The sequence below is a fragment of the Rhea pennata genome, chromosome 13, assembly GCF_028389875.1.
Source record: "Rhea pennata isolate bPtePen1 chromosome 13, bPtePen1.pri, whole genome shotgun sequence".
In the NCBI taxonomy this organism is placed as follows: Eukaryota; Metazoa; Chordata; class Aves; order Rheiformes; family Rheidae; genus Rhea; species Rhea pennata.
This window is the reverse complement of record NC_084675.1, coordinates 8,746,765-8,763,699: the sequence shown is the minus strand read 5'-3', so window position 1 is coordinate 8,763,699 and position 16,935 is coordinate 8,746,765. Positions and strand designations below refer to the sequence as shown.

The 16,935-nt window shown below is 46.2% G+C and overlaps 1 protein-coding gene across 4 annotated transcripts in view; it reads right to left on the bottom strand.

Moving 5' to 3' along the window:
* Nucleotides 1-16,935, bottom strand: part of ZNF423 (zinc finger protein 423) — a 262,272-nt gene that overhangs the window by 157,565 nt on the left and 87,772 nt on the right. For 2 of the 4 annotated variants that reach the window (XM_062586171.1, XM_062586167.1), the window contains exon 2: nt 16,417-16,476. The exons of 1 other annotated variant lie outside the window; for it this stretch is intronic. Coding sequence is in view for 2 of the 3 variants with exons in the window: in XM_062586167.1 (XP_062442151.1) it covers nt 16,417-16,476 (60 nt within the window). In the remaining variant the exon portion in view is untranslated. Of the gene's footprint in view, nt 1-13,524; nt 13,578-16,416; nt 16,477-16,935 lie in introns of those variants that run through there. One more of the 4 variants, XM_062586169.1, reaches the window with a different exon arrangement.

Genomic DNA, 16,935 nt, shown 5'->3' with positions numbered 1-16,935 from the left:
GAACCCGGCGCCTCGCGGCGCCTCGCCTCGGGGCGCGCTCCTGCGCCGCACGGCCGAGGGCGGCACAGGGGAACCCGGCGCCTCGCGGCGCCTCACCCCGGGGCGCGCTCCTGCGCCGCACGGCCGAGGGGCGGCACACGGGAACCCGGCGCCTCGCGGCGCCTCGCCCCGGGGCGCGCTCCTGCGCCGCACGGCCGAGGGGCGGCACACGGGAACCCGGTGCCTCGCGGCGCCTCGCCCCGGGGCGCGCTCCTGCGCCGCACGGCCGAGGGCGGCACACGGGAACCCGGCGCCTCGCGGCGCCTCACCCCGGGGCGCGCTCCTGCGCCGCACGGCCGAGGGGCGGCACACGGGAACCCGGCGCCTCGCGGCGCCTCGCCTTCCCCTCTTACGCCGGCTGCAAACCTCTCGGCCCGTTTCCCCAGCGCAGCCGCGATTCCGCCCTCGGTGCCCGCGGGAACACCAGCTCCCTGCCAGCGCCCCCGGAACGGCCCGCGGAACATACAGCCACTTCTACGGGCAGTCCCAGCCTCGTGATTTCTCTTTTTTAATAATTTATTATTATTTATTGACACATAGGGTCTCATCTAAAGCCCACTGTCTTCTCTCAGTCAATTTTTAAATGTCGCACGCTCAGCCAGCACGAACTGAACCTAAAATCCTGATTTTCTTGGATTTCAAGACATTCATAATATCCTTTAGTCAACATGCTGGAGAAACCTTTTATTAAATGCTGCTAATTTTTTTATTGATCAAACTGTGAGTCATTTCATTTTCCATTATAGCAGAAATCTCCTATAGGAGCATTCAGATTAAGTTTCTTTATTCTGTCTCCAGTAACATGTCACTTTTAATCAGTTTTTAGTTTCATTATTGCTTAAAAATTAGAAAGCAGTTTCTCTGTTCTTTATTGCTTTTTTAAGTTTAGTTACTGAAGGGTTATTAAACTTGGAAAATATATAGACATGCATAACACGCTAAATAAATTCCTCACTGTCTCTAACCAACTTTAACATTAGCCTTTTTTTTATATATAATTTTTAGGTTTATTTTCACTGAAAGACTGCTTGTAATTATTACTCATGTTCTCCCCAAACACTTATGTTACTAAAGTGTGAAATGTCTTCTAACACAAAGACAGTTCTCTGGGAAGTAATTACGAAAATGCATTCAGGGGCAATAATTTTATATTAACTGTCAGCAGCATACATCTTCTGAAAAGGCACTTGTTATGAAGGAATTATTTGTGTGGAATTTGAAGGCACTGAAGGCAAAGGAAAACTGCAGAAATGCATTAAACTGAAACTCCAACTCCCTCATCAAGGGTCAGTTTATGTTTAAATCATTACCTCAAAGGCAGCCCCACACCTTCCTAGGAGTCTATTACAAAGATGATTTCAATTTATGCACAAATTGCACACAGTCTCCAGTTTTCAGTGTAGAACAGTTATTTCCACTCCTTTTTTACGGAAATTTCTGAGTAGCTAATCAAAAAGATTTATCTGTAAATTATGGGCTTCTATTAGCCTTTCACTGATCATGCTAAAAATGCTTGCTAATGATTTATGTAGAGTAACAAAAATAGTAGCCTCGAAACTGACCAAGCACATTAGAGCGATATCTGTGTCTATAACAAAAACAAGAAAAAAACTTAATGAATATTTTATGGTTACTTTTAGCCTGCAGGCTCATTCTTCAGATCTTAGGAAGGCAAAAAAAAAAAAAAAAAAAAAAAAAACAGAGAGAAATAAAAATAAAAAAAAATTGAGAGAGAGAGAGAGACCTAGCAATAGTGATTCAGCATCATATTTCTCCAAAAGCATTAAAAAAAATTCCGATACGGAAATCATAAAAACCAACACCAAAGAGTAAAAGCAATTTTACCTGCAAGTAGTATTTCAGCCTTTCTAGTGCTTTTACTAAAATGATTTAGATGTTACCACGTTATGTGACAAACGCATTTATGCACTGAGAAGTGGACAGAGATCTAAGCTGTTGTTATTTATTTGCATGCAGGTAGCAGCGGGATTGTGCTTTGCAGCATTAGCAGCACATAACGTGCATCAGCTCTCCAGCACCTGGCAGCTGGTTTAAGGTTACACACGCGGGACGTGAACACCTCCCCGCCGCAGCAGGCTCCGCGGGAGGGTTTCAGAGCGGGAGGGCGGCGCGCGTCCCCCGGCACCGCGCGGCCGGGACGACGGCCAGCGCCGCTTCCGCGCGGCAGCGGCACCGCGGCGCTCTCCCGGGGCTGCGCACCAACGCGCTTCGCACAGCTCTGCGCCTTGCAAACTAAACAGTGCGTCTGCGCGCAACCATCCCACCTGCCCAAGCTATCATTCACTCGCGGGAAACTCCATCCGTTTACTCAAGACGTTTAACGGCTGCGCGATGGACTACACACGTAAAAATTTGGTGGTTTTGTCCACTTCTAGATTCTTAAGGTGCATCTGAACGGGAGCTACTTCCATGCCCAGGTGATATAATAAGGCCCAAATCAAAACTGATCTAAACTAATTTTTATACATGCCAGGAAATCCGTGTGCAGTAAGGACAGACCTCCAACTGAAGCGCACCTCTTCATAAAAATGCACTTCTCACCTTTGGCATGCAAGTGTTTGCTAAATAATGATGACCACCATAATACAATATATGCAATGCAAGATTTCAGTTCCAAAGTTAGTGTCTTTTTTATTTAACTATATTAATATTTTAATAATGCACTTAACCTCAGTATTTGTCAAATCTCTGTTCTAAACAAGCATCCTGTTTCTAGCAGCTCCACCAAATCCTGCTCTCAGATTTAACACAGGACATTTTAATCACATTTTAATTTATAGTTATGACAAAATTTTTTTTTAAGAGTGTGAAATAGATTTTATATACGTGTATAAATATATATATATTTTACTTTAAGGTGAAGCCAGATATCTGTGAAGCTTAAATCTATAGTTCCCTGAGCAGACAGAAAATTTGGGAGGCTTAACAAAACTCACATGTGGCTTATTATTGCAGCTGCATATCAAATGAAAAAAATAAGACACCGACTAGTTCTGCTTAGAATACCATCTGTTGGAATTGATTATTAAAATAAACCTGCTGATTGTTAAAGAAGGAAAAATTACAGATGATGTAATTTACTGTAAGTGACAAAATGCGACCATATCCCCTCAGCCTAATTCAGAAGGCAGAACTGCCCCGTTTCCCTCTCCCCTCGCCTAAGGCCCAGGAGGCAGAGCTAGAGCTGTTCTTCCAGCCGCGGAAAGTTCCCTTCCTCTGGTTACGACGGTCCGCAGGGAAAGCGCGTCCGAACGAGCCCGTCCGGGACGCTCCCGAGGAGCCCTGGCAGCCCTCTCGGCTACGCTCCGCGCTCCGCGCGCGTTTGCCTACGAAGCAGCCCGTATCCTCACACGCAGCGCTTCCGTTCACCTTTTCTTCGATTTTTACACCAGTAAAACCCCAAAGCGTTGTGACCGAGACCGGAAGAGCGACGGCGTCCCGCCACCCGACCACAACCAAGGCGTGCAGCCCGCGGGACGGGGAGGGCGACGGTCGAGGGAAGCGCGCGTCGGCGCGCGAGGAACAGGGCGCGCGGGCGCATCGCGCGCGGCGGCTCTTGGCTGGCCTCCCCCGGGGCCGGGGCCGTGCCCGTGCCCGCGCCCCGTCCCGTCCCGTCCCGAGCGGCACGGCGGCTCCGAAGGGTCCCCGCCGTTCCCTGCGCTCTCTCCTCTCCTGCCCGCCAGGCCGTTTTGGATCGCGGGCTCGGTGGTACCGCAGGGCGTGTTTAACACCAGCTCTCACATAAAAACTAATGCCCCTCAAATTTCCTTTCTAGTTCCTGCCTGTCGTAGGAAACGCCGACGTCCTACACGTTTCTCTCGACAAAGCCGTTAATTCAGTAATTTCAGATAATTAAATTGAGCAAAGCAGAGTGTTTAAATTTGAGCTAAGTGAGATAATACTTATGCGTGGCTCACGCTGTTCGAATTCTGCTGCATGCTACTCTGCTGCTGCTCATTTATTAATTTAGGGAAGTCTGGAACGTGACACCGCATAATAAGGCACGCACCGGTTTTAATAAAATTAGAAATTAAAAAAATACATATATAAAAGAGTGGCTAGCGAATCAAGCATCAAATGAACTGAACTAATCCCTTTGAACAAGCCCTTAGCAGCGCCCTTCCTGCGGCCAGCCGAACCCGGCGCGCAGGGTTCGTGCTTTTCTCGCAATAAATAATTTCTAACTAGAGCTTTTCAGCTATTTATCTCTGGAATAATAAGTTAGCTGCACCAGTCCTCCAGTGTGGTGATATTTTAGCAGTGATAACACTTCTGCTCTTAATGTTTTCCTAGGTTCATTTTTCTAGTCATATATGGAAAAGAAAGTGTGAAAAGATATTTAAAAGAGTCAAAGCTAAAATGGTTGTAAAGACTTGTCTCTGCTCAACTGCTCCTCTAATTTTGCAGGTCTCAAGTGTGAGAGCAGTAGACAGCAATGTGGTATTCAAGCCTGAGTACCTGCCAGAGGACTCAGGTCTGGATCACGGGAATGATGCCAGGCAAAAATAAAGGGACAGATAAGTGTGGATTTCTGGTGGCAAATAACTCGTAATGGGAAAGAAATTTAGATGGCCATTAATCCAGAGAGTGGATACTTCAGGTAGTTAACCAAAGTCTCTCTAGAACATTGAGGGTTTTTTTCTTTGCATTGGTGCTTTCTGCTGCTCTAGTTTCTTGCAAACTACCTTAATTGGGCTCTTCTGGACGTGCGGGAAGCTCCTCCATTTCTTTCCTGGCCTCAAAGGACCCCAGCGAGAGGTGGGATCTGAGGCTGCTCGTACTGCCTGTTACCAGATGGAGGGATAACGACCCTCTGCCACCAAGGAGGGAAAGAAAGCTGGGGGCGGGCGGATGGAGAAGATCATTGCCATTGTAATTAAGCTTCTGAAGAGTTTAGTTGTAGAGAAATTAGATTTATTTACACGCTGTTCAGTTGCTGATGAAGCACTGGCTATTTGGGAGGACTTCTAATTAATCCTAATTTAGTTGATATGCTCTTTAGTAGCCCCAGTCCCTGTGTACTTTGCACAAGGTAAAAAGTAATAACAACAGCAAATTAGCTGTCTTAAAAAGGGAGGTTTCATTGCAGGGGCCCAGCCCCAATTTTATTCCTGAAATTACCGAAGCTGAATTCTAGCATTTTAGCCGCTGACAGTGAGGAAAACCCACGCCTGAGGACTTCACGCTGCACAGCGCTTGCCGCAGAGCGAACCGCCACGTGTCCAGCGTCCCGGCCTGCCGCGGCGCGGGGACCCCTCGGCCCGCCGCGGTGCCCGGCCTCGGGGCCGGCAGCGCGGGCAGGCGGGACGGCTCCCGCCCCGCGGCGCCCCGCGGCCCCCAGCGCCCGCAGCCCCACCGCCACGGCAGGAGGTTTCTCGGTCCTTCCACTCTATATGCCACAAACGCGGCTCGGAGCCTATTTTTAAAGCGCTTCCACTTCCTGCATCCTCAGTGCATTATGCAGGCTGGCCACAATATTCATTAACTCGATATGGTTTCAAAATATTTCATTACAGTATCAAGCTAAAATCACTTAACTCTTGTGATGGCTTTTCTCATCTAGCAGTTCGTTGATGGCTCTGCAATGCTTCTAGTGCACGGGGTGCATCTGCATTTCTTTGCAAATCAAAAAGACATTTAAAATACAACAGGTTTACAATCTCAGTCCACAAAAAAAGCCCTAAGAAATCACCATTCTTTAATAACTGCTTTGGAGGAACGGCGACACTGATTCTTTTTTCAATTTCACACACAAAACACCATAAATGCTGAACAACAGGTATCATCTGCTTGGATGTCTTTTTCGAAGTAAGGGTGAAGAATGGAGCATAATTTAATTCTGTTACCCAGAAGTATCTATACTTGCTAGCCACAGGACAAACTCAGGGATGCAAAGAGCGTTCGTGGAGGTGATACTGCTCACATCTTCAACACTACAGCTCTCTGAGCACATAATATATAACGAAAATATAAAGAAAAGATGTGGAATTCTGCTACATCCTGTCCAGAAGGTGTTTTACTAATCTGGCTATTTGCCAACACGTACAAGATTTCAGCCTGAAATTCACCGTTAGCAGAAAAAAAAGAGTAAATTTTTACAACACGTTTCTTTTTTCCTGAGATTACAGGCCAAATGCTGCTCTCAGTTATAGCTGCTTAATCCTGCTGATTTTGTATATGCTTCCTGATTGTTACTGTGGAAATCTGGCAATAAACGTATTTTGTTTAATATGATCAAGGAAGAGAAGCCAAATGCTTTTTGCACAGAATATTTCTCATTCATTTAACAGGATAAGTTGTCATCTGTTTCAGATCTATGTGCTACACACAAAGAGCCCGATATGAACAGCTATTAAATAAAGTTCAAGTTCAAGTTTTCTCTGTTTCTATGGATGACACACATTCTGTACAAGTTAATGACAGCATTACAAGCTGACCCTATTTTCGCAAATATAACCTACTTGATTAAATCAACGAAGTCACCCCCTATTGCAACTGAACGAAGAATGACAGGCTGCATGCATCTGCCTGAATACTATTTTTTCAAAATTATTTGGAGGAAAACTTCAGCTGAGAACAGTCTTTAAAATTGTCTAGTACGAGGTGACTTCAAGATTTTTAAAGGAACTTCATAAAAAGAGGAAACAGCCTTCCTCATGCTCTGCCTGATGCATCACTCATGCTAGAGGGCTAATTCAGGCCTGAGCTATCCCACTTAAATAAATCCTGTAAGTAAAATCAAGGAAAGATCAGTCCCTCAAACCCATCCAAACTCAGCAACAACATCAAGGGCTAGACTACGCCATGCCCGGCTCTGAGAGCTCTCAACCCATCCTACTTAAGTGAGAAACAGTGAAAACCATCATTCCACTTCGCAAGAACTTGTGTGTCACCAGTTCCCCACTTTGTTCGCTAGAATATCGATTAGCAGGTAGCAACACCGCTGCAGGGCCATGATGCTTTGTGCAGTCTTTGCCCCCAAATGCTCTGTTCTATTAAAGATTTGCACAACACGTGAAGACAAAACACATACAGCTAGAGCAACCAGCCTAACTTGCAGCCCCTGGTCAGAGGACGTTCTTCTGCTGAGGCGTTTTCACCGGGCCCGAGCTTGCACGGCATGCACGTGCCTTCCCACAATATTTCTCCCACCTACTACGCAGACAGCCTCACTGTGCCAGTGGTTTTCTTTACCCAGGCAAAAGCTTACAGTAGAGAGGGAAGAAGTTTGGCTATAGGGTCCTCCTATTTTTTCCTAGCAAATAACTCACTTAAGAAATACTGCCGCTTTCAGCATTAAGTCTGAGGAGAGGAAAAGATGGGAAGAGAAATGCCATCACCCCACCACAAGGAAAAAATGCTGTTAAATACTCAATTTTTCGTTTGGGCTTTTTGATGAGTTTAATAGAAGAAAATGTAACAGCAGAGTCACTAACTAGCAGAGTTAAAGCTTGAGAAAAAGTGTATTTGCTTTAGTTACAATGATGCAATAAACCTTCACAGCCCTTTTGGATTTAGCACAATAGGTAGCACTTGCGTATCAATTTATTTGTAAAATATAAAATTCTTCCCTCTACAGGAGACTGGAATACGAGAGCTTTGGGGTTTGCCGGGGAGAAGTCAGCCCCTTCCCCAAGTACGTTCCCTAAAAGTTGCAAACCAGCAAGGAAGGTGCTAGACTTTCCATGTCTAGAAATTTAAATTAGAAAAATATATTGCATGGGTTCACTTCAAATGCATCAAAGCGTCCAAAAGAAGTGGTTATTTTTCAGCCAAGTTACTATACTGCTGCTTAAATACCAATAAACTGAAGTAGTCTGTCTTTATCAGTCACAAACTGCCAAATTATCCTTAAGAAAACATGAAGCTAAAATGCACATGTTGTTCAGTAGCATTCAGATTAATGCCGTTTTGACTTTTCTATTTACATTTTTATTGCTAATTGATTTATTCCTTCTGAAGGAAATGTCTTTAAAACGAGGCTTCTATGTGTTCATCCCCCTTACCCTGCACTCCAGTTTCATTACAACCGTAGCACAGTTGCCAAAATGAGATATTTCCTCATTTTTGGTCCTGTGCCCTTGAAGGCATCTTATTAGAAAAGACCATTTCTTAATTAACATTTTTGATCTTTAATCTATTACACATCCCTTTAATCCCATACGGAGGAGCTTTTGGCCCACTTCCGCGGCGTGGCTGTGGGATGCAATAGGCTGGCAATTTGTGCTGAGGGCTCTCTCCCAGCTGGGCTCCAGAAACGCTGTCTGTAGGGTTATGCATGCTCTCTTCAGTCAGCAGCAGAGATTTCCATTTATTATTTTAGCGCATTTTTTTTAATAAAGACTTTCGGCAGCCACTAGCCGGTGTTAAAGACAACATGCATAACAGCAAGCTTACAGATGAGATCAGACCTCTGTGAGTGGCTCTTCAGCTCTTAAAAGAAGTAGTAAAATTCTAAGTGGAAGATTTAGTGGATCACCAACATGTGAAGTGTAAGGGAAGTACAATGCAAGTCCCTTACATCATTTTACTTGCAAATAATTACAGCAATTACAATGTGTTAACTGGCAATTAACGTTACAGGCTTCACAACTCACCAGAATTTTTCAAAACACGCTGTGGCCCGATGTAAATTGTCTCTTTGGTACTTCTGATTTGGTGGCTGTATTAGCTAATGGCTACACATTAGTTCAGCCGATCTCAGAGCAGAATTGTCCACGTGCCAGATAATTTAATTAGAGGCTTGATCTTGTCAGAGCTTTATGTAATACAGACAGTGTTTCCAAGCAAAGTGAGCATTTTTTTTTCATTTCTCTGCTCAGTATTTAGCGAATGCCTAATAATTTATACTAACGAATGCCGAAGCCATCCGATGGAGAAGGAGGCATGGTGAGTAAAACATGCAAACATGCAGGCACTTTAGCCACAAACTTGATGAATTCAGAAATATGTATAGCAAGGCACACCGAGCACCTCTCCCCTGCACACCCCAATCTAGTGCCAGGTCTCTGCACACAACTATTAAATCTATCACGCTGCTGCTCAGCCTCAAAAAGACAAAGGTCACTCGTCTCCAAGTGAGAGCCATAGGGTATCTCAAATCTCATTATAAGTGGTCCCACTTAACAGTTTTATCATTTGAAATTATACACAACAACTACAAGACTGCAAGATGGGTTCAGCTGATTTTGACAGTGACATAATAATTCCTTACAGGCAGTCCTGAAAAGGCTACTTTAGACACCAAGCGACAGAAACTCAAATCTATATTCTATTATGGTAAACCTCAAGCTACGTTAGCCTAAAAATTCCTTTGCTCATGAGTATCTGGCCTTATTTTTCTGCTTTACACACATCCTTACACCGCGAGAGGCATACTTTGTACTCTCGCTCTACAAAAAGCCTAACAGTTAAAGACAATAACTTAACAGAGTAACAGAGTAAAGACAATAACTTACAGAGGTAATGGGTATTGAGGCATTTACAGCTTAGGTCAATGTTGGGTAAGACCCACTAGAGGTCCCTTCCAACCCAAACCACTCTAGTTTCCTGTTCTGAATGAGGAAAGATTATTTGGGCAAAGCACCAGAAATTTCACATAGCTCTTCACTGCCGAGTTTCATATCAATGTTCTTACTCAGGCTAGAAAACAAAGCCATGGAGTTTGTTTATACCATTTGTTTTTCTTTTTCTACAACCTTGTTTTTAAAATCCCATTCTCATGGCTGGTACTGTTTACTTTATTCTCAAAAAGAATGATCAGTGGTGATCCACCACTGTGGCATTATTTTTTATTGATTTTTCTCTTTTAAGCAACAGGTCAATGTGGTATATTGTTATTCCAATTACATTTATTCAGCCTGGGAGCTTTGAGCTACTGGGTAAAACTGCAATGTGCAAACTAATCAAAGAGGTTCAGAAGTTTCTGTAAAAAACTGAAGAAATTGTTCTCCAGGAGACTTTTCTTCAGCCCTTCTGCTGGCTAATTGCACAGAGGTAAAACCCACTGCAACCACTTCCTGCAGTCATGCGGTTTCCTCCTCCCTTGCTCCGACCGGCCAAGCTGAGCATGGCTGGGAGGGGGAAGCCACTGACCTACAGAAACTGTCCAAAACAACATGAAGCAGCCATCACCGGTCAATCCTGGACCCGAGCCCCTTCAGAGGAGACGTCGGGCCCAAGATGGGAAGATGGGAAAACCTCATTTTTTGTTTCTTAGTACGAATACATGGCTGTCCACAGACGGATGAATATGGAGTAGAAAAGCATACTTTCTACCAGGTCAGGGGGCTTAATTAGCATTTACAAAGTGCTTTGAGGTCCTACATAAAAATGTCTTACTGAAATAACCTCTCAAAAGCACAACTTGCCAGGCTATCCAGTCGTCTTCTGTCCTAAAATCTGCAGGATATTAGCAAATCCCGAGCATGGCAGAATTGGGTAAATTAGAGAGGAGAAAGACCTATTAGGTCATCTTGTCCATGGTGCTGCCACTGTGAGACTATTCCCGTAGTGTGCTTTCAACTGCTCTGCCCGGTCTGGTTTGAAAATGACCTAAGTAGTGGGAGATAATTCCACAGTCTATTAGAGCTCACTATTGGGAAATGTTTCCTGACATTCAGCCTAGGATCTCCTCTGCCTTCTTTTAGCCCATTACTGCTAGCTACGCCCCAGTGGGCCATCGTAAACAAGAGATATAATTTTCATCCAAAAACACAGAAAATGTTCATCTAAACACATCCTTTTGCTCAGGCAGCAAGAGATGACAGGATAACACCGAAGGGAAAAAAAATGCAAAGTGTGAAGAGGAGAAGGCAGGCTCCCCGCAGCCCCTCCGGCTCAGGGGCACCAGCTCTCGCCAGGCCACGTCCCCGCCGGCGTGGGGGCTGCCACCAGGGGCAGGAGCTGGAGCCCACAGCAGGGAAAGCGCCTCACGGGTGTTCCCACGGGAAGGGTTTCGCCCCCAGGCGAGCCGCCGTGGACAGGAGACACTGGCCATGGAGACCTGACCTAGCCCATGCCAACCTGGTGCGGGAGATCCACCGTGATAACCGGACTTCAGTGAGGTTAACGCAACCTCGCTGGCACAGTCCCAGACTCAGATCAACCCTTGCCGTCCGTAACAGGCTGCTGACACGTGATAGCTCACTTTTAAGTGAGCCTTTATTTCCTCCCCTCTTTCACCATAGAAATTAATTCTCCTCCTCAGTGCTACCACTGTAATTTGCCTAATTAACATTTTTAATAGTAAGTATTTTCCAGGAAATGCCATAATAGGCAGGCGCGTGCTTCTCATGTAAATCCTGAGGCCCACACCGTGCTTGTGCCCGAGGCCGGCTCGACGCCGACAGCGTGAAGTTTCTTCACAAATCCTGCAGATACGGTCATCTGGCAAGGGTCTATAATTACTTTTATTACTTCTTTTAACATTATATCTATTGCAAAAAAAAAATCTTACTTCTGTCTTAGATCCTTACTAGGCTTCCACAACCACGTTATCTGAGCATCCTCCAATTTATTTATTTTCAAATGCATTATTTATATGTAAAAGATTGGAGATAAAAGATAAATTTTACAGTTAGGAACAGAGCATTAAAAACATCTCCTCTGAAAGGACACATACCTATGACACATCATAAAAACCTAAGCCTTACCAAGGAAAATAAAAACTCTACTTAAAATAAATGTCTTTTACCCTTTAGAGAACAGGTGTAAGGTTTGAAGTATAATTTTCTCGGGCAACAGCACACAGAAAGGGTGTAGCGTAACGCATTTGGCCCACCAGCCCTTTAGCCGTGCGTGCTCTTGCACCTGTAACTTGGCAGCAGCGCTGGCCAGAAAGCACAGTGATTTCGCTAGAGCAGCCACAGGACGTGGTGACATGTCCAGTGTCCGCCGTGCGACAGCCACCATCCCACGCACCACCCAGGAAACCTCTGCGGCTTTATTTCTGGTTGGTTTTTATTTGGGTTTTGGCCAGTCCCAGAGCGGATACTTGAAATTATCAGCACCTCCAGCTACCCCGTAGCTACGAGGCTACATGCTGCCAACGTCGTGATCCTGCCTCCATACGGCTGCACTGCAGGGCCGTGATCCCAGGGCTGGAAGCGCCTGGGAAAGTTCTCGCGGACCTCAGATGGTCCAGGCAGAGAAGAAACAGATGCTGTTTTTAAAATCACTGTAAGAAAACAGATCAATTGAGATAAAACCTTTCTTAGCATATTGAAAAAGATATTCCACTAAGAAAATTATCAAAGTCTCTTATGTTCTTTGCTAACGAAGTCCAAAGATTTACTTCTTTGGGAATCCTTGCATACCTAAGCTACAATCTTCTAGTATTGATTTACTAATGAAATCAGCTTTTAAAAGATTTCTTAGCTTGTAAAGATGCTCAGAAAGGGCCATTTCAGAGCTCCTGAAAGCTAATGCTCGCTGAACTGGGACCTGCCTTCTCAATGCTCTGCAGCAGAGGAAGAGCTCCAGAATTTTATTCTGGGTGCCTTTCGCATTCTTCCTTTTATAAGTTAAATGAGATACTATCTCGGTCCCGGCCGGCTCGCAGGAGCATCCCGGGGCCGGGAACACCTGGGAGCACAGCCCTGGATGGGGTGCAAGCACCCAAGCTGTGTTGAGAGGTGCCTCTTCCACAGGTTTCAAGTGAAAGCCGGGAGACCTTGTGCAAAACTGCAGAGCGACAAAAACGAGGGACCGCAGCTGTTTCATTCTGTGGTTAGCCTCTCCAAAGCTGCCGCCTCCGCGTCTCTGCGCAGAAGCACAGAGCTCCCTCGCACCGCCTCCCCCTCCGCAGCAGCCGCTGCGGCACGGCGCGGCTCGGCTCGGCGCGGCACGGCACGCGGGGGCAGCCGGGGGACCGCGGCGGGCGCTGCTCCGCTTTCTCTCCCTGGAAGGCCCAGGGCGAGCAAACCCGCGCGCGACGCGGCCCGAGCGCCGCGTTTCCCAGCCCTTCCCGCGCGGAGCTCGGCAGGCAGCTGCGTCGCACGAAGACGGGACCGCCGCTTGCCTTAGAAAGGCACGGAGCAGCAAGGCTTTGCCAGCGCCTACGGAGGACGCAGAATCAGCTCTTTTTGCCCCAGATGATGCAGCTGAACTTCCCCAGGGCCTCGCAGTCGGGCTAACGAGAAACTCCCCAGCAGCCTCCATGTAAAGTGCTTCCACAGGTTTTTAAAAATGCCTTAAATTCTCTATATATTCAGTAAGACTTTTTACTTCTTTAAAACGTCCCTTGTTGCTCCTCAAGATACTACTCCCATGATGTATTGCAACAGCCACGCAGCATTGCACAGCCGAGCTCTAGCCGGACAAATATTAAATCTTATTTTCTTGTTGGCTTTGTAGGGGCACAAAGCCTCATGCCCCAGCCCCGCGCCGCCGCGAGCCGCCTGCACCGCGCTCGCCCTCCGGCACAGAAAGCACTCGCTTCCCTCCGAAGCAGCGCGGCCTTACCCATCTGCTGCTCAACAGCAAACCTGCCCTCGGATCTGCAGAGGAAAGCACAAGCATTTTTTCTCCTTCTTTCTACATTAAGGAAAAAGTGTTTACAGAAGCCGGAGAGGAAGGAAACGTGTGCGATGCCCATTGTTAAGCGGGGCTGGCGGACACGGAGATTATTTTCCATTGCATCAGGGCAACCGCTGCCTCCTTGTACATTCTCCCAGTTCTCTAAGTTAATACATACAGCCTTTAAGCTGTGGTTATATACATACATACATATATATATATATATATATATATATAAAAAAGAAAAACCATAAAACTTGCTGCAACTCAGTGAGGGCTGGAGTCCTGTAAAGCAGGTCCCCTGCACAGGTTTTATTAGCGTGGAGCAGTTGAGCCAAAGAGGAGCCAAAACTTGCTCACCTGCCTTCCTAGAGCAAAAGTGCTGCAGTAAAGTAGGTGAGCAAGTTAGCATAAGCAAAAGGGATGCAAAACGTAGAGAGGACGATGACCTGCACTAAGCCGTCAGCATACAGACCAGATGGAGCGCGCAACCCGCGCTGGTGGGGCTCAGGCAGCACCGTTCACAAGCACACCACCTTCAGTCACCTCCCGTGGCTTCAGAGGTGAAAAATGCAGTTTGGAAAATGCCACTTCATAATCCAGGATTGTGGCAAATTACCAATGTTATTTCCATAGCCCTGAGTTCATTTTAGACACATTTTCTTGGCAAGTGTAATTAGTCTGCTTCTCTGTAGTTGGGCAGCTATTCACGTCTTAAGCACAATTAAGTAAAAGAAATCTCACCGTTAGAAAGAGAACTCGGGCTCCAGTGCTTGACATATCTTGCCCTGCAAGTATAAAAGCTGAAGTCTGCCCCAGGGAAAGACGCTATTACAAGTGCATTGACAAGTCCTACCACCACAGCTTGAACTTCTACCAGCAAAAAATTTTCAGTATACCTTACACTGGTTTCATGATAGTGATAGTATAAGCTATGGCACTAAAAGCCTCTTCCCTCTACCGTAACTGCATCAATATAAATATTTTGCTACTATACAAAAATGTTTTAAAAATTACACTCCACCTGGTATCGCTGTTCCCAAACACGACGACACTGTTGCAAGCGCCGTTCACCCAGGGAAGGCAGTAGTCGAACCAAGCGCCAAGAGAATGTTTCAGAAGTCACTTTGTATGTGTTTGCACACACACAGAGATGGACAAACATGCGCAGGAGAAGAAGGGAGAAAAATATGTTAATCTGAAACATCTGGCAAGTGCTTCAGAGTTAACAAGTCCAGTTTCTGGTGGCTCCTTTTTTTTTTTTTTTTTTGCTGGGGAGGGCTAAGGAAGGGGAGGCAATTTCATCTTCTTGGGCTGGGGAAGGCAGGGGCATGAAATGTGAAGTTGAAGTTGAAGCATGTTTTTTCACCCTTTTTTGAAGTTCAACATCACACTACTGGAGCTAATGCAAACAGGAAGATCATAAAAGAACATAATGAAAGTCTTGCACCCTGGGACTGAGGGACTGGTTTCGGTTACTGAATATAGCTGTAGAGGCACACCACACGAGAGCGAGGAACTCCGCAGCGCTCCACCACTATGTAGCACGGCTTTTTATGCTTGTGCTGTGCAGATCCTCAGCCGCACTCCAGCCGGCAACCTCCGCCCCGTGTACGTCCCTGTCCTCACAGGAGGCTGTGCTGCACCTTTATAACCATCAGATGAAACTCTGCACCCACTGAATGAAAGGAGAATCCACAAGGTAGCGCACATTTTTCAGCGCTCAAACACATCTTATCCCCTATCCAATGGCTCAGGCGAGAGCTAAAATTATGGGAGTAAAGGGAAGAAAAAATGGAGCAGACCCAGCTACTTGGGGAAACCGTTTCCCAGGCTGGCTCTGCGCACGGCGTCGTCCCCAGGAGCACGCGCAAGCCCCAGCCAGCTCCCGCGGCGGCACAGAAGCGCCGGGCGGGCGCCGCTGCCCCCGCTCAGCCGGGTTTCAGGCAGCGCGGGCTCCCGAGCCCGCCGAGAGGCTGCCTTCGGCCAGCGGCCCCGCGCGGGCGACTGCCTGGGACCCGGCAGCAGCCAGGCGCCGCGGGACCGCGGCTGCCGCGCGCGTCGCAGCACCCCACGCGAAGAGCCCGAAAACCGAAGACAAGCCGAGAGCTTGGCAAACGTCCGAGACGCAACGCCCCGCACGGTACCGGCACACGCGGCACAAGCAGGCAGCAAGACGCGGTTAGCTTCCTGCCCCAGCTCTGGAGCGCTCCGATCGGATACTTACCCTAACGGCTGTGTTATCAAGACGTACAACACAAACACAGACAGGCGTGCTTTATCCTGCTCGGTCTCTTGAGCCTCTTTTTATCCAAATTTTCAGCGTAACGCAGACGAACTAGTCCCAGACACATGTTAGCGTTAGTGCTACCAAACAGCCAAAAGCCGGTTCAGATGTTAAACCTCTCGGCCGTGGCGAGGCACCGCTTTTACTCCCCAGCTTTGACAGGACTTTCCAATTTCCGCCAAGAAGCGAAATACACACATTCCAGTTGGGGCTGAAGTTTAAAATTCCTGTTAAAGTCACTTTTATGTAATTAGATTGGAATGAATGTGCAACAGTGCCCATTGCAGAAAACTTCAAAGCAGTTATACTGGAGAAATGGCAACCCGTTTCAGCGTGCCCACAAGAAGGAGGAATGGCTCTCCAGAGGGTAAGAGTATATTAGTCTCTGTATGTAATAGGTTTTATTGACCATATGGAACTGATATAAAAATTGTGTTGCAGTGGGTAGTCTTGGATTGGAGACAGGAATGTGACATACAAAATACAGTTCCTGTAAAAAGCCTGGCAGCTTTCTGGCAGTTTTTGCAATCAGAAGAACCTAAAATATTTACCTGATTGAGTTACTGATGAGTCCCAGTTCAAAGCAAAATCTGAAGATTCACCCTCTTCCACTGAAAAAGAACAAAAATAAATTGTGATCAACAAAACAAACAACCGGAAAGCAAAATAGTCAGCAAACGAGGTCCACCATGACATTAAAGTATTGTAACAGACTTCTGCAGCAGCAAAAAAGAACATATTGCCTTCTGTAAAACAATTCATAAGGCAGAAATTTAGCAAAGACTTTTTCCCCTCCATTTTTAAACTAACTACGGAATTTCTGCCTGCAGTTGCTACATGAACAGATAAGTGAAAGATGCTGTGAAAATTTAATAGAGGTTTCATTATCACTATGCACTAAGTACGCATATTTGAAATTTTGTATGTTCCCAACAACTAGCACATACAAAATTGCCACTGCAAATGCAGAGATTGCTTTTGAAATTTATCCTTTACCTGATCATAATAAAGAACTGTCCTACGAAGGGAAAACTGCCTAACTTGTACCGTAGCAACATACTTTCTTATTA